Genomic DNA, 26603 nt, shown 5'->3' with positions numbered 1-26603 from the left:
CTCATTGGAGTCAGTACATTCTAATACTGTACGGAGCTCCTGCTCCGTACAGTATTAGAACAAAGTTTTATGCGAATCGATTCGCTCATCCCTTGTTATAACCATCGTGAAGGAGTTTTCTGGTTGTATGCACAAAAATTTTCATGAGAAGGCCAACTGGAAAAGTAGTTAAATTATTTAAAAAAAATGTCATTGTACATTTTCATAAAACTGACAAACTCCTTCACCACCTGGTGATGAAGACTTCTGGTTATAAGCAGTTCACATGTAACGCTGGGTTCAGACCTGAGCGTTCGGGATGTCGCGCTCTGTATTCGCGATTGTACCGGCGTTTGCAATCGCGCATACAGAGACAAGCGAAGGCCCATTGTCGCGCGTTCCCGGACGTCTATGTACGGGAACTCGCGACAAGACGCCCCAAAGAAGCTCATGTACTTCTTGGGGCGTCGGGCGTTTTACAGCGCGATCGTACGCGCTGTAAAACGCTCAGGTGAGAACCATTCCCATAGGGAATCATTGGTTCTTGCCTGTTGAGCGTTTTACAGCGCGTAGGAACGCGCTGTAAAACGCTCAGGTCTGAACCCAGCCTAAGAGTGCAATTAAATAAAGGGGGATGTATGGGTGGGGGAGCCTTTTTCAAGAAACAGCACCACTTTTTTCTATATACTATGTCTGGTATTGCATGAATGCAGGTAAGCTGCAATACTGCACATATCCCATGCATTAGAGGGGTGCATTAGAGTTAACACACCATTCTCTCATGCAAAAAAGAGTTTTCCAAGATTTTATAACTGATAACCTATCCTCTGGACACCTGGGACCCCCGCCAATCAGCTTGCTTACCAAGGACAGCGCCGTACATTGTATAACGGCTGTACTTGGTATTGCACTCAGCCCTATTCACTTCTATAGGGCTGAGCTGCTCCTAGACCACATGACCGATGAAAGTGTCGTCACCGGCCTACGAAAAGCTGTGACATATATAATTTTTTTTACTATTTTTCCTTTCCTCCTGCAAGCCTGTCTGCTCTGCAACTGCTCCCCCTCTTCCTCCAGACTGAAGGGGAGGGGTGGGGGGGCTTCTTTCGCTGGTCATATTTCTGGTTTGGTATCAGCTAGAGATATGGGCTTTATATTGTTTGATCAAGCTTTCAAACAATATGCAGAATTACAACATTAGCTTCAGTACATGGTATCGGGATGCAGTGAAAGTCAAAGCAGGTTTTACTGTGATTACTCCCGAATCCATTTCTAACAGTGATATCTCTTGCTTATCTTGGGATAATGCTGTCATTTTGGTCTTGTATGAAAGACTGGAATGCCATGCTTTCAAACAAGGCCAAGCCCATGGTAGTTTCTAGCAATCAGGAGACAACCGCAGCTAAATCAGCCCCCTGCCCTTCCACTTCTGCAGAACAGTTAAGTATTTTCCCACAGCCCGAGCTGAGCTCCCACAGAACAGTTAGGTGGTTAAAGAGAATTCATCACCAGGAAATTCACAAATAAACCAGGCACAATGCCTTGCAGGGCTAGCTCAGCCTGAGTGTAACGATGCCTTTTACTTAAAGGAAATGTGTTATCAAAAAGTTATCTGCCAGTTAAAACCAGATAGCAGCACATCTTTTTTTTAGTAATCGGATTTCATTTTCTGACTACATATTTTTTTATTGTATTTCTTGAAAATGATTATGGAGGTGGCCATCTTGCCTGAGCTGTTCTTAACAACATTTACAAAGCATTAAAAAAAATTGCTTTACGGCAGCCCCATGGGCCATAGACACAATGAGGAGACTGCATTGACTTCTATGGGAGAGTCTTCTAGGCATGCTCTGTGCAAAAGTCGTTGTGCAAGGAAAGAATAGATAAGCTTTGATACCTATTGTGTCTTATCTATACTCAAAGGTGATATCTCCTTATCATTACAGGCAGGTTTAGAATGGTATATAACTGCGGTATAAAGTGATCTGTACAGACCAAGAAGTGGCGCCTATTATTAGGGTTATAGTAAGGAAGTTGCAGCACACAGTTTTTCTTGTTGCTATTAAGTTTTAATTTCACATGGTTAAGGTTCCGGTGCTATATTTCACAGTAATGAGAAGAAAAACGACCAGACGTTTCGGCCTTTCACGGCCTTCCTCAGTGGTCTAAATCCTGTCTGCTGTATGTGTTGGGTGAAGCGCCGGATGCACTCGGCGCTTCACCCAACACATACAGCAGACAGGATTTAGACCACTGAGGAAGGCCGTGAAAGGCCGAAACGTCTGGTCGTTTTTCTTCTCATTACTGTGAAATATAGCACCGGAACCTTAACCATGTGAAAAAAATGTGAAAAGAAAAAATGTGAAATTAAAACTTAATAGCAACAAGAAAAACTGTGTGCTGCAACTTCCTTACTATTATATGCGACTAAATAAGTCCTTGCAGGCACCAGTGAACCATACAGGTGTGCGGTACTCCAAAACTCAACATTACTATTAGGGTTAGTGACCAGTGCGAAAACTGCAGGATTTATGATTTAAACAATAGGTCATTTTTGATGACACATTTCCTTTAAGGATCTGTTGCTTCATTCTTTTAGCTCATATGCATATGAGCAGTTAAAGGGTTTCTACCACTTCGCTGCACATATTTAGCTGTCAGACACTAGCGATCCGCTAGTGTCTGCTCTGCCCAACCATCCTAATATAATTGCTTTTGGGGCAGCCGTTTTGCTAAAAAAATAACTTTTATTAATATGCTAATGAGCCTCTAGGTGCTATGGGGGCGTCATTAGCACCTAGAGGCTCCGTCTACCTTCAGAAACTGCCGCCGCCGAGCGCGTCCCTCCAGCCCGCCCATCTCCTCCTGAATGCGATCCTCCTTGTGAGCGTATGTATTCTGCGCATGCGCAGTGAATGTCTGACCGCTTCCTTGCTCAGACATCTCCACTGCGCCTGCGCGATGACGCCATAGTGCTCCGAGGAACAGGCGCAGTGGAGATGTCTGAGCAGGGAAGCTGTCAGACATTCACTGCGCATGCGCCGAATACAGGCGCTCACAAGGAGGATCGCATTCAGGAGGAGATGGGCGGGCTGGAGGGACGCGCTGGGCGGCGGCAGTTTCTGAAGGTAGACGGAGCCTCTAGGTGCTAATGACGCCCCCATAGCACCTAGAGGCTCATTAGCATATTAATAAAAGTTATTTTTTTAGCAAAACGGCTGCCCCAAAAGCAATTATATTAGGATGGTTGGGCAGAGCAGACACTAGCGGATCGCTAGTGTCTGACAGCTAAATATGTGCAGCGAAGTGGTAGAAACCCTTTAAGTACACCAAGGGCGAGTCCAAGCCACTCTTGCTCCTCCTGCTTCTTTCGCAGGCCTCTCCCCCTCCTTCTTGACTGACAGGGTAAGGTTCTTGCATAATTTTCTCTCTTTGCCCTGGCAATCAAGGAGAGGCAAGATCTGGTAAAAGAATCTGTATCAGAAAGACTGCTCAGAGTGTCTTGGGTCCGCCCTCGGTGCACATAGCTGCTCATTTCCATATGGAATAAAAAAGTATTTCTTATCCAGAATTAAGCAATGGATCATTACATTCAGCTGAGCCAGATCTACAAGGCACTGTGCCTGGCAGGGGCAAACTGGCCATAGACCTGACTACATAACGGGGCCACTTTTATTTTATTTTTTCCACTTTAAAAGGCTATGTACATCTTTGGAGGCAATTTCTTTTTTTATGATTACATTTTTTTGGGGCTATAATAATTTTTTCAAATGGTCTTTATTAAAAATATTGAGCCATTCAGTCACAAACGGTTAACAGTTTGTCTAGCTGAATGAACAGTACTTTTTAATTTCACCTTCTGCTAATAACCCTCATCTGCCAATTTACTAAGAGGTCATAAACACTTAAGGTCCCTTTACATGGGACGATAGATGAGTAGGTTGTTGAGAACGAAGCTTTCCTTCCCGACAATCTGCTGCTCACTGGTGGAGGAGACTGCTGTTTTTATATGCAGTTATCTCCTCCACAGTATGGGGAGTAGCAATTGCTAATGCAGGCAGCAGATCGTGTTTACACAACTTGTTAGTCATTATCTTTAGGATTCTCTGCCTGGGTAAAGGGCTCTTTGTTTAAGCCACATTCTTATCAGTAAGATGAGAATTGAGCTATAACGAGTCTTTAGGAGGTCAGAGATAAGGACCAGAGAGAAAATTCAGATCCTGCTACTAGAGCATCTAAGCCCTGTACAGAAAAAGGGCTCCATATTTTTTATAAAGACCAATTAAAACAATGATTTTTAGCTCAAAGTGAGTAGAATGCAATAATAAAAAATTGATTGCACACAAAGCTGTATATAGCCTTTAAGTTCCGAGTCCACCCCTGGTGCCTGGTTTATCAGCGAACTTCATGCTGGCAGGTTCCTTTTAATGCCCTGCTAATAAGAAAGGGGCACTTGTTACAGGATCTACTTTAAGGTAGTTTTAACAGCATTCCAGCTGTGTACCATCAAATCAAAATGGAAGAATGATGGGGGTTAGGCTTCAGTTTTCTGGCATTCAGTATGAAGATGTATGTAAGAAGGTCACCTGTCACTTTTCAAGTGCAGCAGGTTAAACGTTATCTGTGATTCCGCATTTTAGAAAACTGAGGGCTGATAATTTGAGGCGAGACTTCTTGTGGTTCAGTAGTGTGGATCACTAGGCAAGAGGCATGTGCAAACTACAGCACTCACTACAATGGACAGACTGTGGTCAATTCAAGTAAAGGAATTGTCCCAGAGCAACAATTTATCACCTATCCACAGCAGGACCCCCACCAATCAACAGAACAAGGGTCCTGCGTCCCGTTTGAATGTAGTTGAGCTTGTACACTACTGATCCATTCAAAATTACTGAGGCTACCTGAGAAAACTGAGCGATGTAGCAGTCCCATATACTTTGAATGGAGCAGAAATACGCATGCTATACCATCTCTCCAAACAGGGAGCACGAGACTTTAAATGCTTCTGCATAATTAGAAAAACATGGCTACTTTCTAACAAGAATAGTGCCACACCTGCCATTGGGAGGTGTCTGGTATTGCATCTCACCTCATCTCTACTGACTGTGCACAAACTGTGGATAGATGCGGCCCTGTTTTTGGAAGAAAGCAGCCATGTTTTTCAAATCTCTTCAATGAAGAAGTTCACCAATCTAATCCCAAATTAAAAACTGGGAAAATAATAAAACCGTCTTATGCTGGGCATTTAGCCGTTCATGCGATAGATCAATATAAAAAGAAATGAAATGTAACTGACAATTAAAATAAATCACTGATTAGAAGTCTAGATATGCATAGGTACAGAATATGTCTCAGGACCTTCTATATTCAGGGCCCTATAGTAGCTGAACATGCCTGTGGAGCAATCGTATGGCTCTATGTGTGGTCCATTTTTCTTTGGCATCTTCTTTTTTTGGTTACGATAAATGCTCAGTTAAGGCTATATTTCCACCACATTTGGTGTATGCAGGAAAAATGATCTGAAGGTACTATTTCTACTTGTGGGGAACACGTATTAGGTGTAAGAAGTCTTTTAGGCCATGCAATACAAAAAGACGGACAAGCTGTGCCAATACCAGATGTAAGGTGGCTATCCTACAAGTCAATGTTTGACATTGTAAAAAGGTCCTGAGACATGGTTCGGGGTTATAGCCAAGCCAGTCACTCATCAGCATACAGCTGTTTTGGGGCGATTGCCCCTTATTAGTGCAGAGCAGATAGAACTGCCAAAATTGGGTGAGGGGCTTTTGTCAGAATTGGGGATACGATTTCCCACTGTGGGAATAGTGAGATTGCAGTTTTATGCAGACTGGTTGCTAAGGGCTGAATCTTATTAAATATGGGGAAAGTCAGTCTAATAGTAACTGATTCTGGAATATCATGTTATTAGTAACTATATATATGAAAATTGAAATTAGGGTCTAAGTGTGACAGTTATCCTTTAAACCCCCCTACAATGGGGTTGATAACGGGAAGGTTTTAATGTCATCCTACATTTCATTCAACCCACTGTATGTCTTATGGCTTGTTGGGATAGCCCAATCCTCAATCTAGTAAAAACTGCATTTGCAGAAAGGAGAATTTCCTAGAACTATTTCTATGGAAAACGTCATTCAGAGCAGAAATTAGCCCAGTTTGGCTACATTTTGTGATGGTACAGGAATAGGGCAGCTTTCTGCTACACCATTACCCATTGTTAATGTACCTTAAAGGGGTTTTCAAGGAATAATTACTTTGTATCTAATGCCTGCAGCCTTCCTCTGTAAACAGAAAACTCAAACTGGCTTCAGCAGTTATAGGGCCATAAGCGGCACATCACCGCTGAAGCCAGTTATTGGCTGCAGCAGAGCACGTGACCAGGCAGAACCAGATGCAAACACTGCAGAGACCAGAAAATGGACACAGTGGAAGCAGCGCAGAAGAGCTAAGCGGCAGGGAGCAAGTAAGTATGAACTTTCTGTTCTCACAGACAGGCTGCGGGTTTTAGATTTTTTGCTTCATAAGACACACTTTTCCCCCCAAAAGTGGGGAAAGAATGGCAGTACATCTTATAAAGAGAATAATAATGAGTGCTTCCATAGGTATGCAGGAGTTATGGAGAGCGGCGAGTGTAGGGCTGTCTGCATTCACCGCTCCCTGGTCTTCTATTGGACGTCAGGCTGCACTGTGTCCTGACTGCATAAAGCATCAGAACGTAGCACACGTAGGCCTGAACTATGACCTGGCTTTGTTTGACGCTGGGTCTTGGTGCAGCACAGGGACGGAAGACGACTAGGGAGTGGTGAGTGCAGAAGGGCACGCCACTCGAGGCATTTTATGTCTGATCTGAGGCCTGATGGAGTTTGGGGGTCTGATCTGAGGTCTTATAAAGATTGGGGGTCTGATTGGGGTGTCTAAAAGAATGACAAATCTGATTGGGTGGTGATGAAGATTGGGGGTTATGATCTGATGAAAAATATGTTTTTTTTCGTCCTCTAGGTGCATTTTAAAATCATGTGCTTCTTATACGTTTATTTTTTCCGGAAAACCCTATTAAAGGGGCCATATGGGATAAAGGAAAACATGGCTGCCTTCTCTCAGAAATAGCAGTATGGACTGTGTCTGGTATTGTAGCGCCACCTGAATAGGGGCTAAGCGTCAATACCAAGCATGAACCATGTTGCTGTTTTTTAAGGAAAGCAGACATATTTTTTTTTTATTAGATCATACAACCCTTTAAATTCCAAAGTGACAGCACTTTTAGTCAATGAGCCAGGTATATACTGTAAATACCAGTGAACACCAGCTTCTGCCCTGTTCATTATTCTCCTTCTCATTTCTACTGAAAGCCTGTTGGTTTCTCAACCGCAAAACACAACCGATGTCAAGTAGGGATCACAGGAGAATTTCACAGGAGGTTTATCACAGGTGACGTAGGTTCTAGTATGCCTGCCAAAGGATGACCTGCCTGAGAAGCAGGAGAACACCACCCAGGCAGGTTTGGCAATGATCTTGGCCCATCGTGGTGGTTATTGTCTGGAACATTTCATCCTCGGGTCATCTGTTTCGAATAAGAGACGCAACATATATCCATACTGAGTAGACATTCTTAGGGTAGGGGTGAACATACACAGCCAGGGCAAACTCCACATTGGGAACTTCATTGTTGTGAACGCCAGTGCTGTACACGGCCTCTATGAGAGGTCTCACATCTGAGAAGGCCATGTTAATTGGGAACCCTGAAAACTGGAGAAAAAAAAATGCACAAAATAAAATGTGTCAAATATAATGCAGGATGTCACAGATGAGATTAAACTCATACAAAAATCCCTCCCCAGCTTCAATAAACAATGCTTATTTAATAATGTTCAGATTCGGGGGATACTATATCTCCTAATCTGTGTAAGGAGTCTTATAGGCCAGGAAGGCTCCTCTATAATTCTGGGAATAGGGTATGTAAATCAACTCTTAGCAATCTCTACATTATATCTGATAGCATTAGAGGCAGCTATCCTATAATCAATGTTCAACCTTTTAAACGGGCCTTGAGACATGAATTTGATTATAACTAAGCCAGCACCTCATCTGCAGACAGCCGTTTTGGGTTGACTGCCCTTCATCAGTGCAGAGCAGAGAGTTCTGGCTTAAGAAAAGCTTAGGTCAGGATTCTGGAGATACTATATCTCCTTAGGGAGAGCACCTAATCAGCATGAAGAGTCTTAATGCAAATCAGCTCTTAGCAGGCTCTGCCTCTGTGTTGACTTAACTGGGTGAGAGGCCGAGGTCGGAATTTGGGGGATACTATATCTCTCACCAAGTTAAGCCAGTACTCTCTGCTCTTCACTGATGAGGGGCAATCATCCCAAAACAGCAGTCGGCAGATGAGTTGTTGGCTTAGCTATTAACCAAGTCATGTCTCAAGGCCTGTTTAAAAGGTTGAATGTTGTAGTATAGCTATCTTATATCTGGTGGCATTAGAGGCAGAGGTTGCCATGAGCTGATTTGCCTACGGTCTTATTTAATAATGTGTAATGAATCATGATGTAAAGTTCTAGTACATTTGCGTATTTCTCAATGTTCTCAAAATATCTGCTTGCTGTCATCAGTACAAGAAGCCAAAAACTTGCTCTGATAATATGAAAGTGTCACAGCTGCAATGCTCAAGATCTGATGATCTATGCACCCATGTCAGTTAAAGGGAACCTGTCACCGGGATTTTGGGTATAGAGCTGAGGACATGGACTGCTAGATGGCCGCTAGCACATCCGCAATACCCAGTCCCCATAGCTCTGTGTGCTTTTATTGTGTAAAAAACCCAGATTTGATACATATGCAAATTAACCTGAGATGAGTCCCGTGTGTGAGATGAGTCAGGGACAGGACTCATCTCAGGTTAATTTGCATATGTATCAAATCGGTTTTTTTACACAATAAAAGCACACAGAGCTATGGGGACTGGGTATTGCGGATGTGCTAGTGGCCATCTAGCAACCCATGTCCTCAGCTCTATACACAAAATCCCGATGACAGGTTCCCTTTAAGTATGAGGAGGACAGCTTTTCAGCTTCTGGATGTAAACAATGTTTTCATTCACTGACAGTTAACAGAGATCTCGGGAAACTCTAAAGAATCCAAATGCCTATTAGAAAGTCTCATTATACACAGATGAAAAAGGGTTTTATGCAAATAAAACTTAGGCTACTTTCACACTAGCGTTAGAAGAATCCGGCAGGCAGTTCCGTTGCTGGATCCGGAAATCCATATGCAAACGGATATCATTTGTTTCTGGATCCGGATGCGGATCCGTCTGACAAATGCATTGCAATACAGGATCAGTCTCTCCGGTGTCATCCAGAAAAACGGATCCGGTATTTTTTTCACACTTGGTTTCCCGGATCCGGCATTAATACATTTCAATGGAAATTAATGTCCAGCAAGTGTTCCGGAATTTTGGCGGGAGTTTTTTTCCAGTATTGAGCACCTATGACGGAACTCAATACCGGAAAACTTTAACGCTAGCTGGTATATAAAGGAAACATTCTAGGATTTTTTTTTATATACTTTAGGTTTTAATTTCTCACCTTTGTGAAGATATTTGTTTGCTGTCAGTGAATGAGAACAGTTGTTAACATTCGAAGACTGCAAACCTGTCCATAACTGTTCTCAGCTGAAATGTTGATCCAATGTAGACAATGCTCTATGAGCTAAATACATCAGCAGCAGCTACACAAATATCTCTGGTGGTTTGCTACAATGTATCAGTATGCAGTCCTGTTCAGCTTCCTATACTGGATACAATGTAGATCTACTACTCATCTGACAGCAGGACTGTTACTACTTACTGACTTTGAATGTAAGCACAAGTGTTATTATTCACTGACAGCAAATTAAGATCTTGAGGAACTAAAACAATTAGAAAGTTCTATAACTTTCCCTTTAGTCACCAACTATGAAACCCAGCTAGCTATATATGAATGACCATATAGTAGTCATCAGGGTGATGTCCAGATTAGTCAGTGACCCAACCCCGGCCCCTCCTGCCATGACTGACATCTCCCTGCTGGAGCTGTCCAGTTGGGGATCTGAGAACCTGAGACTCTTATGACATCTTATAAAGATGGTGTGAATACCCCCCCTACTGGTCATGTGCTGAATGTAGACTGTTGTCTGTACCCTATAATCGCCCAGCTGCCGCTGCAGCTCTGCCCGGTGATCTTCCTCCACATCTTTGCCTTGGTTCTGTTCCAATAAAGGAAGGAAATGCCTGAGAGTAGATGTGCAGTATCGGTTCCAGCGGGTGGGATGTCTTGGTCTCCATTCCATTATCTTCTCTTTCAGCAGCTTTTCAATCCTTTGAAAAACAAAAATAACTTCATATTCAGCTCACTATTTGAAGATCTTTTTAATAAATCTGTCCTTCCTTGGAAGATCCACAGTGAGAGCTGGCACAGAGACACACTAAGGGCTCATGCGCGCGAATGTTTGCTGCCTGCGCCACGCATTGGGGACTGAAAATTGTGGTCCGCAATGCGCGGGCACTGTCCGTGTGGCCTGCGCTGATGTATGCAGACCCATTCAACTTGAATGGGTCAGTGATCTGTCCACACCGCCCAAAAATAGAGCATGTTTTATTTTTATTTTTTTGCAGTGCGGAGGCAGGGACCGAAATGCCATGGAAGCACTCCGTAGTGCTTCCGTGGCCTTCTGCTCCGTATCTTCCAGATGCATGATACGGGGCGCACACAGCTGGTGCTTGTATATTGCACATGTTCCTGTAAATGAGCCCTAATACAGTAACACCGGAATAAAATATGACATTCCTTATATACTATTTTACAGTCAATGCTCCAGCTCAGGCGGATGTTACGGTACCTGTCCTGAAGCTCCATGGCCGCAGTCTTATCTGTACGCTGATAAATCAGTTCATCTGGCTAAGGAGGGAACAAGCACATTGATTTGTTAGAAGAAAGACTATACATGATACCTGAATATACTCGCCATGTTACATTCCCTCTCTATTTCTAATGAGGTTAATTATTTGTAAAGTGCATGTCCAGCACTTTCTAATACTGTGTTGTTTATAGGTCAAACATTCGGTCCTTATTAGTTTCTTAATATACTATTAGGCTCCTTTCACACGGGCAAGTTTTCCGTGCGGGTGCGATGCGTGCGGTGAACGTATTGCACCCGCACTGAATCCTGACCCATTCATTTCTATGGGGCTGTGCACATGAGCGGTGATTTTCACGCATCACTTGTGCGTTGAGTGAAAATCGCAGCATGCTCTATATTGTCCGATTTTCACGCGACGCAGGCCCCATAGAAGTGAATGGGAAGCGTGAAAATCGCATAGCATCCGCAAGCAAGTACGGATGCTGTGCGATTTTCACGCACGGTTGCTAGGAGACGATCGGGATGGAGACCCGATCATTATTATTTTCCCTTATAACATGGTTATAAGGGAAAATAATAGCATTCTGAACACAGAATGCATAGTAAAACAGCACTAGAGGGGTTAAAATAAATAAATAAATAATTTAACTCACCTTAGTCCACTTGATAGCGAAGCCGGCATCTCCTTGTGTCTCCTCTGCGCTGAACAGGACCTGGGATGAGCTGCTGCATTAAATACCGGTTAAGGACCTTTGATGACGTCACTACGGTCATCACATGGTCTTTTACCATGGTGAATCACCATGGTAAAAGATCATGTGACGTACCATGTGATGACCGGAGTGACGTCATCGAAGGTCCTTAACCTGTATTTAATGGAGCAGCTCACCCCAGGTCCTGTTCATCAGCAGAGGAGAAACAAGGAGATGCCGGCTTCGCGATCAAGTAGACTAAGGTGAGTTAAATTATTTTTTATTTTATTTTTAACCCCTCTAGCGCTGGTTTACTATGCATTCTGTATTCAGAATGCTATTATTTTCCCTTATAACCATGTTATAAGGGAAAATAATACAATCTTCAGAACATCAATCCCAAGCCCGAACTTCTGTGAAGAAGTTCAGGTTTGGGTACCAAACATGCGCGATTTTTCTCAAGCGAGTGCAACGCATGACAATGTTTTGCAATCGCGCGGAAAAATCGCGCATTTTCCCGCAACGCACCCGGCTCTTATCCGGGCAAAAAAACTGACGCCCATGTGAAAGAGGCCTTATAGTATCAGAGCTCCACCCCCCTGTATACTCATACAGAAAAACAACAATTCCTGCTACTCACAGCCACCACCAGGGGGAGCTTAATCGCTTACTGCATACTGTGTTACTATTGACCTTCATGTATAAAGTCATAGAGTCACTTTACTTTTACACAATTTCATTTCATTTAATAGAGAATGGTGTAACTAGAAAAAAAGCTGTAAAGTCTGGCCACTAGGGGTCTCACTTCCACCTAATTTGCATTCCACTGTCTGTTGTCAGGCAAGACCTGTCCCTGGTAACAGAGACTCAGAAGATGGCTCATAGGAAAAGAGTAAGCTGAGATCCGGAGCCTGATAAAAGAACTGCTTCTACACTGCTTTTGAAGATAATGGGAGCCTTCTGTGTGGCTGTAAGTTTGATTTATCCCATTCAGCTCTGGAGCTGAAGACATAGTTGGAAATAAGGGAAAGGATGTCACAATAGTACAGTGTGAGATTCCACCCCTGCTTCTGAGCGAAATGCATCTAGTTATGCAGCTGAAACAGGGAATAATATGGCTGAGGAAGACTTTCGGGAAGTCCAAAAAGGCCTGTACCTTCACAGTTATGATTGTACAAAGAAGCACAGCCGGTACGCAAACATCTTTGAAAGCTTAGGTACGCTTTAAGCTTTGTCTAATACATTTCCAAGTGTGGACTATAAAAAATATGATTCAATGGCTATAAATTTATCAGACATCACTCCGGGAATGGTATTCAGGCCAATAACATCGAATTTCTATGAACATTGTATTATGTCAAAAATATACACATCGATACAAGTCTGTGTCCAGACATTAGCCCTAACCAGCTGTGTCTAACCTGTAGCCAAACTACAATTCCCAGCATACTCTGCTCTATCCTAATGCTGTCATGTCATGCAAGGAGTTGTGGTTTTTCAACATCTGGGGAGCTACAGGTTGGATCTTACTTTAGTAATGGGAAAAGCTTTCTTAGATATCACAGCCTCGAGGTCTTCATGGTTTGGACCACTTCTCCCTAGGGTCACCCATATACATATATTCACTGCTATAAGTAACAACAGTCCTATGCTATTTCCCATAGTCACTTGTGTGTACATGTATTCAGAAATACCTGCACACTGGGGAGTCCAGGATTCGGGTAACTTCTTGAGAAGAATGGCTTCCACAGCTTTGGGCGGCTTGTGTCAAAGCTTATACTTATAGGAGAGTCATATTGTTGAATATTAAACCAAATCTAAAAGGAAAAGAGGCAAAAACAGAATGAAAGAGAAGACAGGCAATATGGAAGAGTTCTGCCTTGCAATATATGCGTGGTTGCATTGTTAAAGGGGTGGTATGGGATTAGAATAAATATGGCTGCCTATTTCCAGAAAGAGCACCCCTCTTATTCATGGATTTCTTGTGGTATTGCAACTCGTTCAAATGAAAGGGGCTGAGCTGCAATACCAGGCGCAGCCTATAGACACGAGTGGCACTGTTTCTGGTAGAATGCAGGCATGCCTTTTTCTAGTCTCATACAACCTCCATAATAACTTGGATCCATCACATACTTACATTATCAGCATTAATCAAGCAGCCAACACTTTGCAATGGACAAAAAGTGTCATATTGAGCATAAAAGCAACCGCTGCTTGGATTCCATATGATGTACTGGTTCTGCTCTAATGTCAGCACATAAGTAGTGGGGCCCTAGAAAATATGTAAAAAAAAAATTACATTACTAATCCGAGATGTAATAGTAAACCGGACATGTGGACACTTACCACGTAGAATAGTACGATTTCACAGGAACTACATACTGAAGTGACATTTAAAGGGCAACTCCAACAAATGCCACATAACAGTGTATAAAAAAAATCGATACCTTTTGTCTCTGCTGAATGTACGGTGTTTTAGAGACAGACAGTGGTCCAGATTTACTAATGCTGAAGATGATGTAAACTTAAAAGGGGTTGTGTCACTTGAGCAAAAGGCATTTTCTCATGTAGAGAAAGAGAATACAAGGCATTTACTCATGTATTGTTATTATCCATATTGCCTCCTACGCTGGATGGATTCATTTTTCCATTACATTATACACCGCTCGTGTCCATGGTTACGACCACCCTGCAATCCAGCAGTGGAGGTCGCTCTTGCACACTATAGGAAAAAGCACTAGCCTATGTGCACTCCGGAGGTTTCAGCCACCATAGAGGCCAGCACCTTTTCCTATAGTGTGCAAGCATGGCCACCGCTGATGGATTGCAGTGTGGTCGTAACCATGGAAACAAACAGTGTTTAATGTAATGGAAAAATTAATCCAGCCAGCGAAGGAAGCAATATGGACAATCACAATACATTAGTAAGTGCCTTGTAATAATGGGAACCTGTCACCTCCAAAACACGTATAAAACCTCCAGCATTACCTCATAGTAGCCCCCAGTCTGTTAATAATCATATGTTTGATCCGGTAGTATGATGCTCCATAGGTTCAAAAAACTACGTTTTAAGCACCATCAGCATTATCTTGCGGGTCAGCTTGAAGTCAAGCGGGCAGAGGCCTCCTTGCGTCAAGTCAAGGTAAGCACATCCCCTAACCGTCCCTTTTTTTTGTGAGATTGAAAGCCTGCAGTTGCGTCAGGGATCACCTAAGTCTCGCGCATGCGCGGTCCGCTCCTTGGTAATGCACGATCCCGTCTCCTGCTGTCCCAGCTTGGTCTCATATAATATTTCTGGGCAACAATTGAGCTTATAAACTATTTTTTTTTGCTGTTGGGGTCAGGTGCGAAGCACTCGCACTGGCTTGAATGGGTTCATGGTTTGCATTTTCTGGACATATTCTATTGTTTTTGCGGAACAGACATACGGATGCAGAAACCACACAGATGATCCGTTTGCTTTCCACATCCGTCCATGTCCATTACGTAAAAAGATAGAACATGTCCTATACCTGGGCATAAAATGCGGACCAAGGTCCTATTGAACTCAATGGGTCCACAAAAAAATGCATAGGCAACACGGATGATATCTGTATTTTTTGGACCTGTCATTTGCGGACCACAAAATATATACGGTCATGAGCATGAGGCCTAAACAGGGTATCTAGACCCCCACCTTATTTATCACAGGGGCTCAGGCTGGATGATAAATGATATACCAACTATTGGTTGACTTACAGATTTTTATACAAGGATCGTGGTGCAATTTTGGCACAAAAAGGTGTGTATTAGGTCCTGCCCTGTTCCCATAAAGCACTGCCCTTTTCTGTTAAGTCCGGCCCCCTTCAGAGATGTGCCAAACTGCACCAATTTAGGATTTTTGGCACAGAAACATCAGTAAATCTGAGGTCACAATGAACACCGTCTGAAACCACAACATGTAAATTCCCATGTAGCTCCCCTTACAACTCAACCCACTTAACGCATTGAGGGACATTTATTAAACCCTTTATTATGGCGTAAAAAAATTGGCAAATGATGGTGCATGCCATATGTGCACTATAATTTGTGACTTTTTCAGCTTAAAAAAAAAGAGCAGAGAAAAGGGGGCGGTTCTAGCGGGAGGGGTGGGGCTCCACGCCGCCTGCCGGATTTACTATGACTTTCACCACAAAGTGGCGTAAGTTATAGTAGAAGTCTACACTACCTACAGTATCTGGCACACGGCGCCTAATTTATTAAGGGTCCACACCATTACATAAGACACCATGTTACACGGCACATAAGACAAGCTGTGACTTTAAGGCAAACCGTCAAGTATATAGAACATAGGTTCGTCTGTAAGTGTGGGTGATGGACTACCTCAGGGATGGCGATTCCGATTACAAGCCAAGCTTTCTTTCCCATGGCCAGGAAATAATTGCACAGTAGCACAGCGTGTTCTTCCTCGTCTCCAGCCAGAAGGTCAAGGAATTGCTGAAAAATACAAGCGGCAGAAGATATTATCACTAGATGCAGAGCAGATGGACATCACAGAGAGGAGGCTATTGGCCAGAGCGGAGATTAAAAAAAAAGCCCCATCTCTAGTGGACCTGACCTTGACCTGTCCATGTGTTTTATGGTCATCAATTCATTTAAATAACCGGTTGGACTTTGATGCATAGGGAGGCGCTTACAAAAGCTAGTGAGACGGCTCTATGCCTGGGAGATACCACTTTGCACATTATTTTCCTATGGAGCATTGCCACCAAGTCTTCATACATAACTGGTCTCTTCTAGCCGCATCCACGGCTTTGCACTCAGCCAGCCAGAATCCTACTCTGCAGGGGCAAACACCCCAAAACAGCAGTGTGCAGATGGATATTTGGCTTTGCTATTAATTGTATGGAGTGGGCTACGGCGGTGAGCGCACTACATACGCGGCGGGTGCCAGCTGTATAATACAGCAGGCACCTCGCGCAATGACGGGGAACATGATCGCGCCGAACCCCATCATTAAACCCCTCAAATGGCATGTTCTAAAGCGATCATAGCATCTGTGAGGTAAGGCAGAGGGATGCGGCTCCCTCTGCCTTACTATCCGAGCCCCGCAGTGAAATCACGTGGCTCCAATCAGTTACCATAACAGCCTGGGAGCTGCTGAAGCATCCCTAGTCTGTCATGGTAAGCTCCCTGCTGAACTATGCACAAGGCACAGCTCAGCAGGGAGTGTGTAATAATCCCATTCACCGGAATAGATCTTATTTAGGGTGAATGGCATAAGGCCTCTTTCACACGAGCGTGACGGATAGGCTCCGGATGCGTTCAGGGTTCGTTCAGTGAAACTCGCACCATTTTGCAAGCAAGTTCAGTCAGTATTTTCCGCGCGAGTGCGATGCGTTTTTTCACGCACGTGATTAAATACTGAAGGTTTAAAAACAACATCTCTTAGCAACCATCAGTGAAAAACGCATTGCATCCGCACTTGCTTGCGGATGCAATGCGTTTTTCACTGAAGCCCCATTCACTTCTATGGGGCCAGGGCTGCGTTAAAAACGCAGAATATGGAACATGCTGCGTTTTTAACGCAATGCAGAACTGATGCGTGAAAAAAAACGCGTGTTGCCGTTTCCGTATTGCGGACCGCATTTGCGGATCCGCAATACACGGCACCGTTCCGTGTGCATTCCGCATCACAGATGCGGACCCATTCACTTTAATGGGCCCACAAATCCGGAGATGCGGAACGGAAGCACGGAACGGAACACTACAGAGTGCTTTCTGGGGTTCCGTTCGTGCCTCTACACCGCAAAAAGATAGAGCATGTTCTATCTTTTTACGGAACGGAGGGATCGCAGACCCATTCAAGTGAATGGGTCCACGATCCCCATGAGGCTGGGCCAGGTCCACAGCACAGGCTTCACACGGTCGTGTAAACGAGCCCTAATAGTAATCAAAAAGGTCCAACATACCACAAAAATGGTACCAATAAAAAGGACAGTTCGTTCCACAAAAAAACAAACCCCCATACTGCTCTGTAGACCGAAATATTAAAAAGTTATGGCTGTAATAAAATGGCTATGCAAAGAAACTGTTGATTTTTTTCAAAAGTTTTTTTTTTTTAAGTAATAAAATAAAATAAAGACTACACCAGTTTGGTATCGCCGTAATCGTATTGAGCGAACCTAACCTTTGTAGGATTGTTTTTTTTTTTTTTCCGTTTTACCCCACAAAGATTTTTTTTCCCCAGTTTTACAATACAGGACATGGTAAATTAAATGGTGCCATTAAAAAAATCCACCTTGTCCCGCAAACAATAAGCCCTCAAAAATAGGCTCGGTCTTTAGAAGGGGTTATCCAACACCCCTGAATGCCCGGGCACCTCATATAGGTTATACTTACCCCCCTCCCCAGCACCCATGTCGCTCCTGTCCCCGCACGTACAGATCAAAACATCCGCCGATGGAGGGAGGATATTGGCAGCCAATAGCAGGCCACGACGGGGACAAGCCTCCCTTGCATAGCGGGTGCTGAGGAGCGGGGAAAGTATAATCTATATGAGGTGCCCAGGCATTGGAGGGGGGTCATTATAGGGGTTGCATGGATTAAGGAGAGACAGTTCTTCCCCCACAAAAATAACCAGTACGTAATTCTCCATTTTCTCTGCAGGTTAGGCTAGTTTCACACTAGCGGTAAAGAGATCAGGCAGGCTGTTCCGGCAGGGCCTGCTAGATCTCTCTGGATCCGGCATAGCCAGACACTACCTGAATGAGTGCAGCAGATTTTTTCCGGACGACTCTCTGCATATTTGATCTCTGCTGGTCCCCATTGTAGTTAATGGGGCTGGAGGGCATTCAGGTAGCGTCCGGCAATGCCAGATCGAAAGAGCTCCAGCAGGGAATAGCCTTTCGGATCTCTTTACTGCTAGTGTGGAACTAATATGGCCGTCTGCAGCTTTCCTCAGCAACATCGGTAATTTAACTGGATGTGCTGTGGCCCATCTGTTGGAAGGAGTGGAGGCACTGGGGGCAATATGTCCATCTCTATAATTCAGTCCAGGACACACAATACCTCATCCATCGACTCCTGCAGACACAGCATATTGTACAAAGGTCCAAGTCTACCCCGCACACGTATCTGTAGACATGACTACAGGGTTGAAATGCCCCATCCACAAGAAGCAGGGTGCCGCTCACATATGTGCATACTCACATCAGATGTACTCCATAAATTACAGATCCCAGCAAACGATACATTATCCGGCAGGAAGGGAATTAATGACACGTATCGAGCCAGCAGCTCCTGTGTGGGAGATATCAGATATGTGCAGTACAGATCAGATGAATAGGATGGGGTGTATCCACACACACATATTTATGGATGAGGGGGCACTCACACTCGTTGCTTGCACGTTACTTGGATCCGCATCAAGAAGCTCCTGAGGAGGCTTCAAGGCCTTGATGTATCGTGTCACAAATACAGTAGTCCCGTTAATATCCGTGATGGTGCTCAGGCATTGCCGTCTGGGGAACTTTAATGCTGCTTCACTTTGGAACTTCTCTGCGGCCTGAAGCAACTTCTCATCTTCTCGACTGTCAAACTAAACATGGTTTATGGCATCAGCATTCATCAACATGTCCCGTAACATTATCATCCATCTTATTTCACCTGTACGTCTGGGAATTAGACTCCATAATAAGTCTCAGTAAAACCACAGCTCACACCTCCAGGTATCACCAAGAGCAATGGCTAACGGCAAATGGACATAAACAGGATTAGATCCCATGAATAGGTTTTTTGTTACTGGTCATTGTCCAGCTCACTCCAGCTACTAGCCTTTCCCAAAGTCCTGTTCCAGACATAAAACAATGGCTATTTCCAACAGCTGCCATTAGGGGGGAGTTCAGTGCAAAGAGATTTTATTTAAACCTTCTATTGACTTCAAAGGCAACTGTAGACACACCTATGTACGGAGCTCCCTCTAGTGGTGGCTGCAGGCCATCAGTTTTATAATGTTTTATGTGAGTGGAGAAATAGACACAGAGCTGTAAGGAGATTTATCAGTGTATTTATGCCAGATGTATGGTGTAAATACATTGAGCAATATAGTGTTCAGAATGACCGTCATATTTTAGAAGTACCCTGTACTGAGGGCAACTTTTTTTTTTCTTTATTAAAAATGTCCTAAAATAATAAATTTGCCTAAAATCTCATGTGGGTGGGTCTATGCTAAATTTTGGTATGGGACTGTATGAGATCTGTGTACGCCCCTGGTATTTCCAACATTTTGCTATGTATGGCAAGCATAAAAGAGCTGTCTAATGAAATAATGCATCTTTAGGACAGGGCTCAATGCAATCTCTGGTCATGGAGCCCTGGCCATAAAAAGAAAATGACTTTACCCAAAATCGAATTCCTGGCGATCAGACAATGACGAAAACGTACCATTACATGCCAACCGTTCAGGTAAATGGTCGACCATATAATGTATGCCACTTGTATGGATGGCACACGTATGAGTGATAGATCTACGTATATGCTGAGCATGCTCAGTAAATCGCTAGCCATTTCACTGCAACACCTCCTGCCAGGCACCTGTACAACCACCAACATCAAGGGCACCTCAAAACTACCATCAGGCAGTAGACCCAACTACAGGGAGTGCCCCGAAGGAGGAAAGGGTGCACCCTCCTCTCACTGCATCGGCCCTAGGGAGCAACGGGCCTGAGGGAAACCACTGTGACACATTCTATAGTCAGAATCACTACTACTCCCATCATCTGCTAAAGCTCCCCAAGATCTCACTGCAAAGAGACACGCTGATGATGAAAGTGACTACTTCTGAAGTGTTACTAATGGGTATTATGGGGTAATGTGCAGATTATGACAACATTATTCATACCTTCTCTCTAATGGGCGCTCCAGGTACAAGCTGAGGTTCAATCGTGATAAAAAGTGTCAGAAAGGACCCCTGACTCAGGCTTCTTACTGACTCATAACCACCATCATTTCCCAGGCTGCGCTGCTTGCTGTATCCGAGGAGCACTGGTGGGGTCTCAATCCGAAATGTTCCATCAATCTGAATGAGAAGCAAGTAACATTATTTCACTTTTAACGGGCCGTGGTTTTCGTAAAGTATACACATTTCCCCGTTACATGGAGCTGAATATGGAGGGGAATCACAAAGATATTAAACAATTCTATCCCCATCAATAGACATGGAAAATTCAATGCTTCTAGTATATGTTTAGTAAGATTACAATATATTCTTATTATTATAATTATTCTGATTAGTATTAAAGGGATTGTCTCACTTGAGCAAATGGCATTTATCATGTACAGAAAGTGAATACAAGCCACTTACTAATGTATTGTGATTGTCCATATTGCCTCCTTTGCTGGCATGTTTCATTTTTCCATAACGTTATACACTTCTCGTATCCAGGTGTTTACGACCACCCTGCAATCCAACAGCGGTGGTTGTGCGAGTACTTTGTAGGAAAAGGCACTGGCCTCTCTGGTGGTTGGGACAGCAGGAGTTCCCAACCACAGCTGCTGGATTGCAGGGTGGTCGTAACCATGGAAACGAGCAGTATATAATGTGATGGAAAAATGAATCCAGCCAGCAAAGAAGACAATATAGACAATCACAATACATTAGTAAGTAGTTTTTATTAACTTTCTCTACATGATAAATACCACTTAGTGAAGGGAGACAACCCCTTTAATAAAGCAGATGGGTCACCCTAATATGCTACTCTATGCAAAGGCAGCATATTACAGCTACAAGTCCATACTACTAGTAGCCAAAATGGCACAAAAACATTTCTGCAGCATTGAACAAATCCATTGGGCACATATTGTACCGTATTTTTCGTTCCATAAGACACGCTGGCATTTTCCACACATTTTGGGGGGAAAAAAGTGCGTTGTATGGGGCGAATACTAATGAGCACCTCCATTATGGAAGCGCTCATTAGTACTGGAGGACCACTAAGCGGTGAATGCAGTGCTCCCCGGGCTCTGTACTTACCAGTATATGGTCATCTGTTGCCGACTATATTGTGACTGCGCACAGCGTGAGGACAACAGCGCTCTGTGGCGTCACGCTGTGCGCGTTGGGTCAGAGCAGAGCGCGCGGCAGAAAGATGGAGCTCGATCCTGGGAGTGGAGGCGGCGGCCAGAGCAGGAGAAGTAAGTAGATTTTTTTAAAATTTTATTTTCTCTGAGCAAAAAGAGTCTATACTGAGGTCTGCGGGTCGTTCACATTCGGGGTTTGATCTGAGGGCTGAGTGTGGGGGGGTATTTATAATGGGGATGTTATCTGGGGTCTGATCTGAGGTCTGAATGGGCAGATTCTTATTCATATTGGGGCTCTGATCAGAGGTCTGGGGGGGTCATTCACATTGGGGTCTAATCAGAGGTCTTATTGGGGTCTTATTAACATTGAGGCTCTGAGCTGAGGTCTAATAAACAATATTTTTTTTCTTATCCTCCTCCTCCTCCTCTAAAACCTGGGTGCGTCTTATAAGATGAAAAATACGGTAGTTAAGATCTCCGTGGCCTGATGAACGGCAGTGAGCGCTACTCTTGTGAATACACTGTGAATATACTATGGTCCGCTGTATTCTACCAGTACCATTTTGACTTCTAGCCGTACAGTCACCGCTAGTAATGATATGAGGGACGCTAGCAGCTCAGCGATGTGTGCAGGACATCCTGCCGCCACGTGTGTTCCTCTCAAATGGCAGCAAGCAGACATACTGAAAACTGGGAGTAATTAGGACAGAAAGAATGCTGGAAAACTGTCTGATTTAATTATAAAAAAATAAAATAAAAATTGCTTTAACGGCAACCCCTTTAAGAACCTGGTCACAGTTTTCAAGATTTCCCCTTATCTTCAATATATCATGTTATTGCTCTTCTTGCGGTCTGTCTCCTGCCAAGAAGCTAATTTGTGAATGCACCTACCCTGGCCTGGAAATAGATTGTAGTAAATGGAATTCGGATGGATCCGAGCCAGTGTCTCTCCACTCGGGTGTGGATTGCACTTCCTCTCTCGCGATCATCCTGAAATATAGCAATAAATCATTACTTTACTGGAACCTTGTCAATGGTAATGGCGGATTGTTACGATAATCTGATGCTGTATATTCACATAGCGCTGCTTATACCTTACCTCTAATATATCAAAGCAAACTTCATCAAAGACATTGATGAAAACATCGTCCTTTACAGACTGTAAACTGGCTGTGCTGTAATCACCATTGGGAGCCCTAGAAGAAGGAAAAACCGCGTCCGATGAGATGTACCGCAGCAGGTCAAGTCATGGAAAGGAAAGGAGCAGGGCAGGATTATAGTGGGGGCAAATTCAACATTTCGTCCCCATCTTCATCAGGACTGTCACAGCAGGGTCTATGAAACTTGGCATAAAAATCCTGGATCTAAGCATCGACCATCCTCTGGTTGTGCATACCAGTGTTACTTAAAGGGCATCTGTCAGCAGTTTTGTACCTATGACACTGACTGACCTGTTGCATGTGCAATTGGCAGCTGAAGACATCAGTGTTGGTCCCATGTTCATATGTGCCTGTATTGCTGAGAAAATTATGTTTTAATATATGCAAATGAGCCTCTAGGAGCAACGGAGGCGTTGCCGTTACACCTAGAGGCTCAGCTCTCTCTACAAACTCTTCACTATTGACAGGGCCAGGCAGTGGAAACATCTTTACGCCTGCCCGGCCTTGTGAATCAAAGTGGAGAGGGTGCGGCAGTTGCAGAGAAAGCAGAGCCTGTAGGCGTAACGGCAACGCCCCTGTTGCTTCTAGAGACTCATTTGCATATATTAAAACCACATTTTTCTCAGCAATGTGGACACATATGAACATGGGACAAACCCAGATGCCTTCAGCCGCCAAGCTCATATGTAACAGGTCAGCCAGTGTCATAGGTACAAAACTGCTGACAGACGCCCTTTCAAGGGGTTGTGCAGCCAGTACATCAATATCTGATCGGTGGGGGTTTGACTCCTGACACTCCCGCCAATCAGCTGTTTGAAGAGGAAGCAGCGCTCGTACGAGCACTTTTTTCTCTTCAATATTACACTGCGCGTCGTCTTGTTTGCAGCGACAGCGCAGTGTAATGACAAGTGCTTGGAACAAACACTTGTAATTACACTGCGCTGCTGAGACTTCTGAGATGAAGCTCAGTGTATTCTTGAAGAGGGAGTAGCTCTCGCACAAGCGCTGTCTTCTCTTCAAACAGCTGATCGTGGGGGAGTCAAAATCCCACCAGTTATTAATGACCCATCCTGAGGATAGGTCATCAATATGTCGTGGGTGCACAACCCCTTTAGGGTCAATTCACACGTTCGCAAAACGGGTCCACATCTGTTCCGCAATTCAGTTTCAATGGGGCCGGAATGTGCTGGATCTGGCCCTTCTGTTTTTTCCATTGTTCTGCTCCTAGAACAATGGAAACTGATTGCGCCAGTCTTATTTGTATAGTTTTAGAAATAATTTTCTTGTGGTTGCGTGAGTGTGTATTATTTTAATGGCGCTCTTATAATAAATCTGGAAATGTATGGAATCCAAATTCTCTACCGTTCCCCTGTTATCGTATTAGAAGTCAGCCCTTCAGGTTCAAGCTATGGTCTGCATGTGGTGTAAGTCTTTAAGCCAAAATCCCATATGATTGTCTTTTTAACAAGTTGCTGCTGGTTATCCCCATATGGCAGCATTATTTACCTGAATGGCAGCTCCAGTTCTTCATTCCAGTTTGGGTTTGGACCATCAGCTGTTGAAGTCTGGCACACTGTGCGCTGGAAGGAAACCTCTACAAAAGGCCGGACCAGTACCTGAAATCATATTAAATACAATGGAGAGATATTATGTGATGCACAATGTAATCGCTCACAAATAATGCGCAAATATCTTCACATTGGTGTGTCCGTTCAGCACATATAAATGTAAGGGTATAAGAAAGTGTACTATTTAGGCAAAAGAAGATTATCTGGTAACTGTCACACATACAGTACCCCCAATTTAAGGGCGAGATCCTGGAGCGGGCACATAGTTGTCCTAGTGGCAATTTGACTAAATTAGAGATAATTAACTCATTTTGTTATTAAAAATACCGTAAGTTAATAATGATTGAAATGGTTCATTAGTTACCTGGTTAACCGACCACTCTGGTGTCTGGGCCTGTCCTTGAGGGGAAGCAGACGCTGTGAACATCTCATTAAATGATCTTGCTGACCTGGACGGCAGCGCTGGTTTACTAGGAAGGAATAAAAATATATGTATATTTATACACGGACATGGCAATTTTAAAATCTCCTTACAATTGTAAATTCAGTAATGTAATCAGAATATGCTTATACAGCAAGAGAGAGAACAAGGTGCTACCAGAAGACTCGGAGCATCAAAGTTAGTGATGGACGAACATTGGCCGGGACGGTTCACGAACGCAATCAAATGTCCGCGAACTGCAAACCTTCAGCTTATACAGACGTGGACAAAATTGTTGGTACCCTTTGGTCAATGAAAGAAAAAGTCACAATGGTCACAGAAATAACTTTAATCTGACAAAAGTAATAATAAATTAAAATTCTATAAATGTTAACCAATGAAAGTCAGACATTGTTTTTCAACCATGCTTCAACAGAATTATGTAAAAAAATAAACTCATGAAACAGGCATGGACAAAAATGATGGTACCCCTAACTTAATATTTTGTTGCGCAACCTTTTGAGGCAATCACTGCAATCAAACGCTTCCTGTAACTGTCAATGAGACATCTGCACCTCTCAGCAGGTATTTTGGCCCACTCCTCATGAGCAAACTGCTCCAGTTGTGTCCGGTTTGAAGGGTGCCTTTTCCAGACTGCATGTTTCAGCTCCTTCCAAAGATGCTCAATAGGATTGAGGTCAGGGCTCATAGAAGGCCACTTTAGAATAGTCCAATTTTTTCCTCTTAGCCATTCTTGGGTGTTTTTAGCGGTGTGTTTTGGGTCATTGTCCTGTTGCAAGACCCATGACCTGCGACTGAGACCAAGCTTTCTGACACTGGCTAGTACATTTCTCTCTAGAATTCCTTGATAGTCTTGAGATTTCATTGTACCCTGCACAGATTCAAGACACCCTGTGCCAGACGCAGCAAAGCAGCCCCAGAACATAACAGAGCCTCCTCCATGTTTCACAGTAGGGACAGTGTTCTTTTCTTGATATGCTTCATTTTTTCGTCTGTGAACATACAGCTGATGTGCCTTGGCAAAAACTTCGATTTTTGTCTCATCTGTCCACAGGACATTCTCCCAGAAGCTTTGTGGCTTGTCAACATGTAGTTTGGCATATTCCAGTCTTGCTTTTTTATGATTCGTTTTCAACAATGGTGTCCTCCTTGGTCGTCTCCCATGTAGTCCACTTTGGCTCAAACAACGACGGATGGTGCGATCTGACACTGATGTTCCTTGAGCATGAAGTTCACCTTGAATCTCTTTAGAAGTCTTTCTAGGCTCTTTTGTTACCATTCGGATTATCCGTCTCTTAGATTTGTCATCAATTTTCCTCCTGCGGCCACGTCCAGGGAGGTTGGCTACAGTCCCATGGATCTTAAACTTATGAATAATATGTGCAACTGTACTCACAGGAACATCTAGTTGCTTGGAGATGGTCTTATAGCCTTTACCTTTAACATGCTTGTCTATAATTTTCTTTCTGATCTCTTGAGACAGCTCTTTCCTTTGCTTCCTCTGGTCCATGTCGAGTGTGGTACACACCATATCACCAAACAACACAGTGATTACCTGGAGCCATATATATAGGCCCAATGGCTGATTACAAGGTTGTAGACACCTGTGATGCTAATTAGTGGACACACCTTGAATTAACATGTCCCTTTGGTCACATTATGTTCTGTGTTTTCTAGGGGTACCATCATTTTTGTCCATGCCTGTTTCATGAGTTTATTTTTTTACATAATTCTGTTGAAGCATGGTTGAAAAACAATGTCTGACTTTCATTGGTTAACATTTATAGAATTT

General features: G+C 43.6%; 1 protein-coding gene across 1 annotated transcript in view; it reads right to left on the bottom strand.

The window, feature by feature from the left end:
• Positions 1–3257: 3257 nt before the first annotated feature.
• CC2D2A (coiled-coil and C2 domain containing 2A) overlaps positions 3258–26603 on the bottom strand; it is a 90342-nt gene continuing 66996 nt past the window's right edge. Inside the window, exons 24-36 of the mRNA XM_044296771.1 lie at positions 24734–24839; positions 24308–24417; positions 22741–22837; positions 22533–22631; positions 20464–20640; positions 18958–19161; positions 18774–18863; positions 15945–16058; positions 13720–13854; positions 13277–13399; positions 10870–10928; positions 10171–10348; positions 3258–7743 (exon numbers count right to left, since the gene is read on the bottom strand). Coding sequence (XP_044152706.1) covers positions 7555–7743; positions 10171–10348; positions 10870–10928; positions 13277–13399; positions 13720–13854; positions 15945–16058; positions 18774–18863; positions 18958–19161; positions 20464–20640; positions 22533–22631; positions 22741–22837; positions 24308–24417; positions 24734–24839 — 1681 coding nt within the window. The 3' untranslated portion in view covers positions 3258–7554. The remainder of the gene's footprint in view (positions 7744–10170; positions 10349–10869; positions 10929–13276; positions 13400–13719; positions 13855–15944; positions 16059–18773; positions 18864–18957; positions 19162–20463; positions 20641–22532; positions 22632–22740; positions 22838–24307; positions 24418–24733; positions 24840–26603) is intronic.

The sequence above is a fragment of the Bufo gargarizans genome, chromosome 1 (genome assembly GCF_014858855.1).
Source record: "Bufo gargarizans isolate SCDJY-AF-19 chromosome 1, ASM1485885v1, whole genome shotgun sequence".
Lineage (NCBI taxonomy): Eukaryota > Metazoa > Chordata > Amphibia > Anura > Bufonidae > Bufo > Bufo gargarizans.
This window is presented reverse-complemented; position numbering and strand designations above follow the sequence as displayed.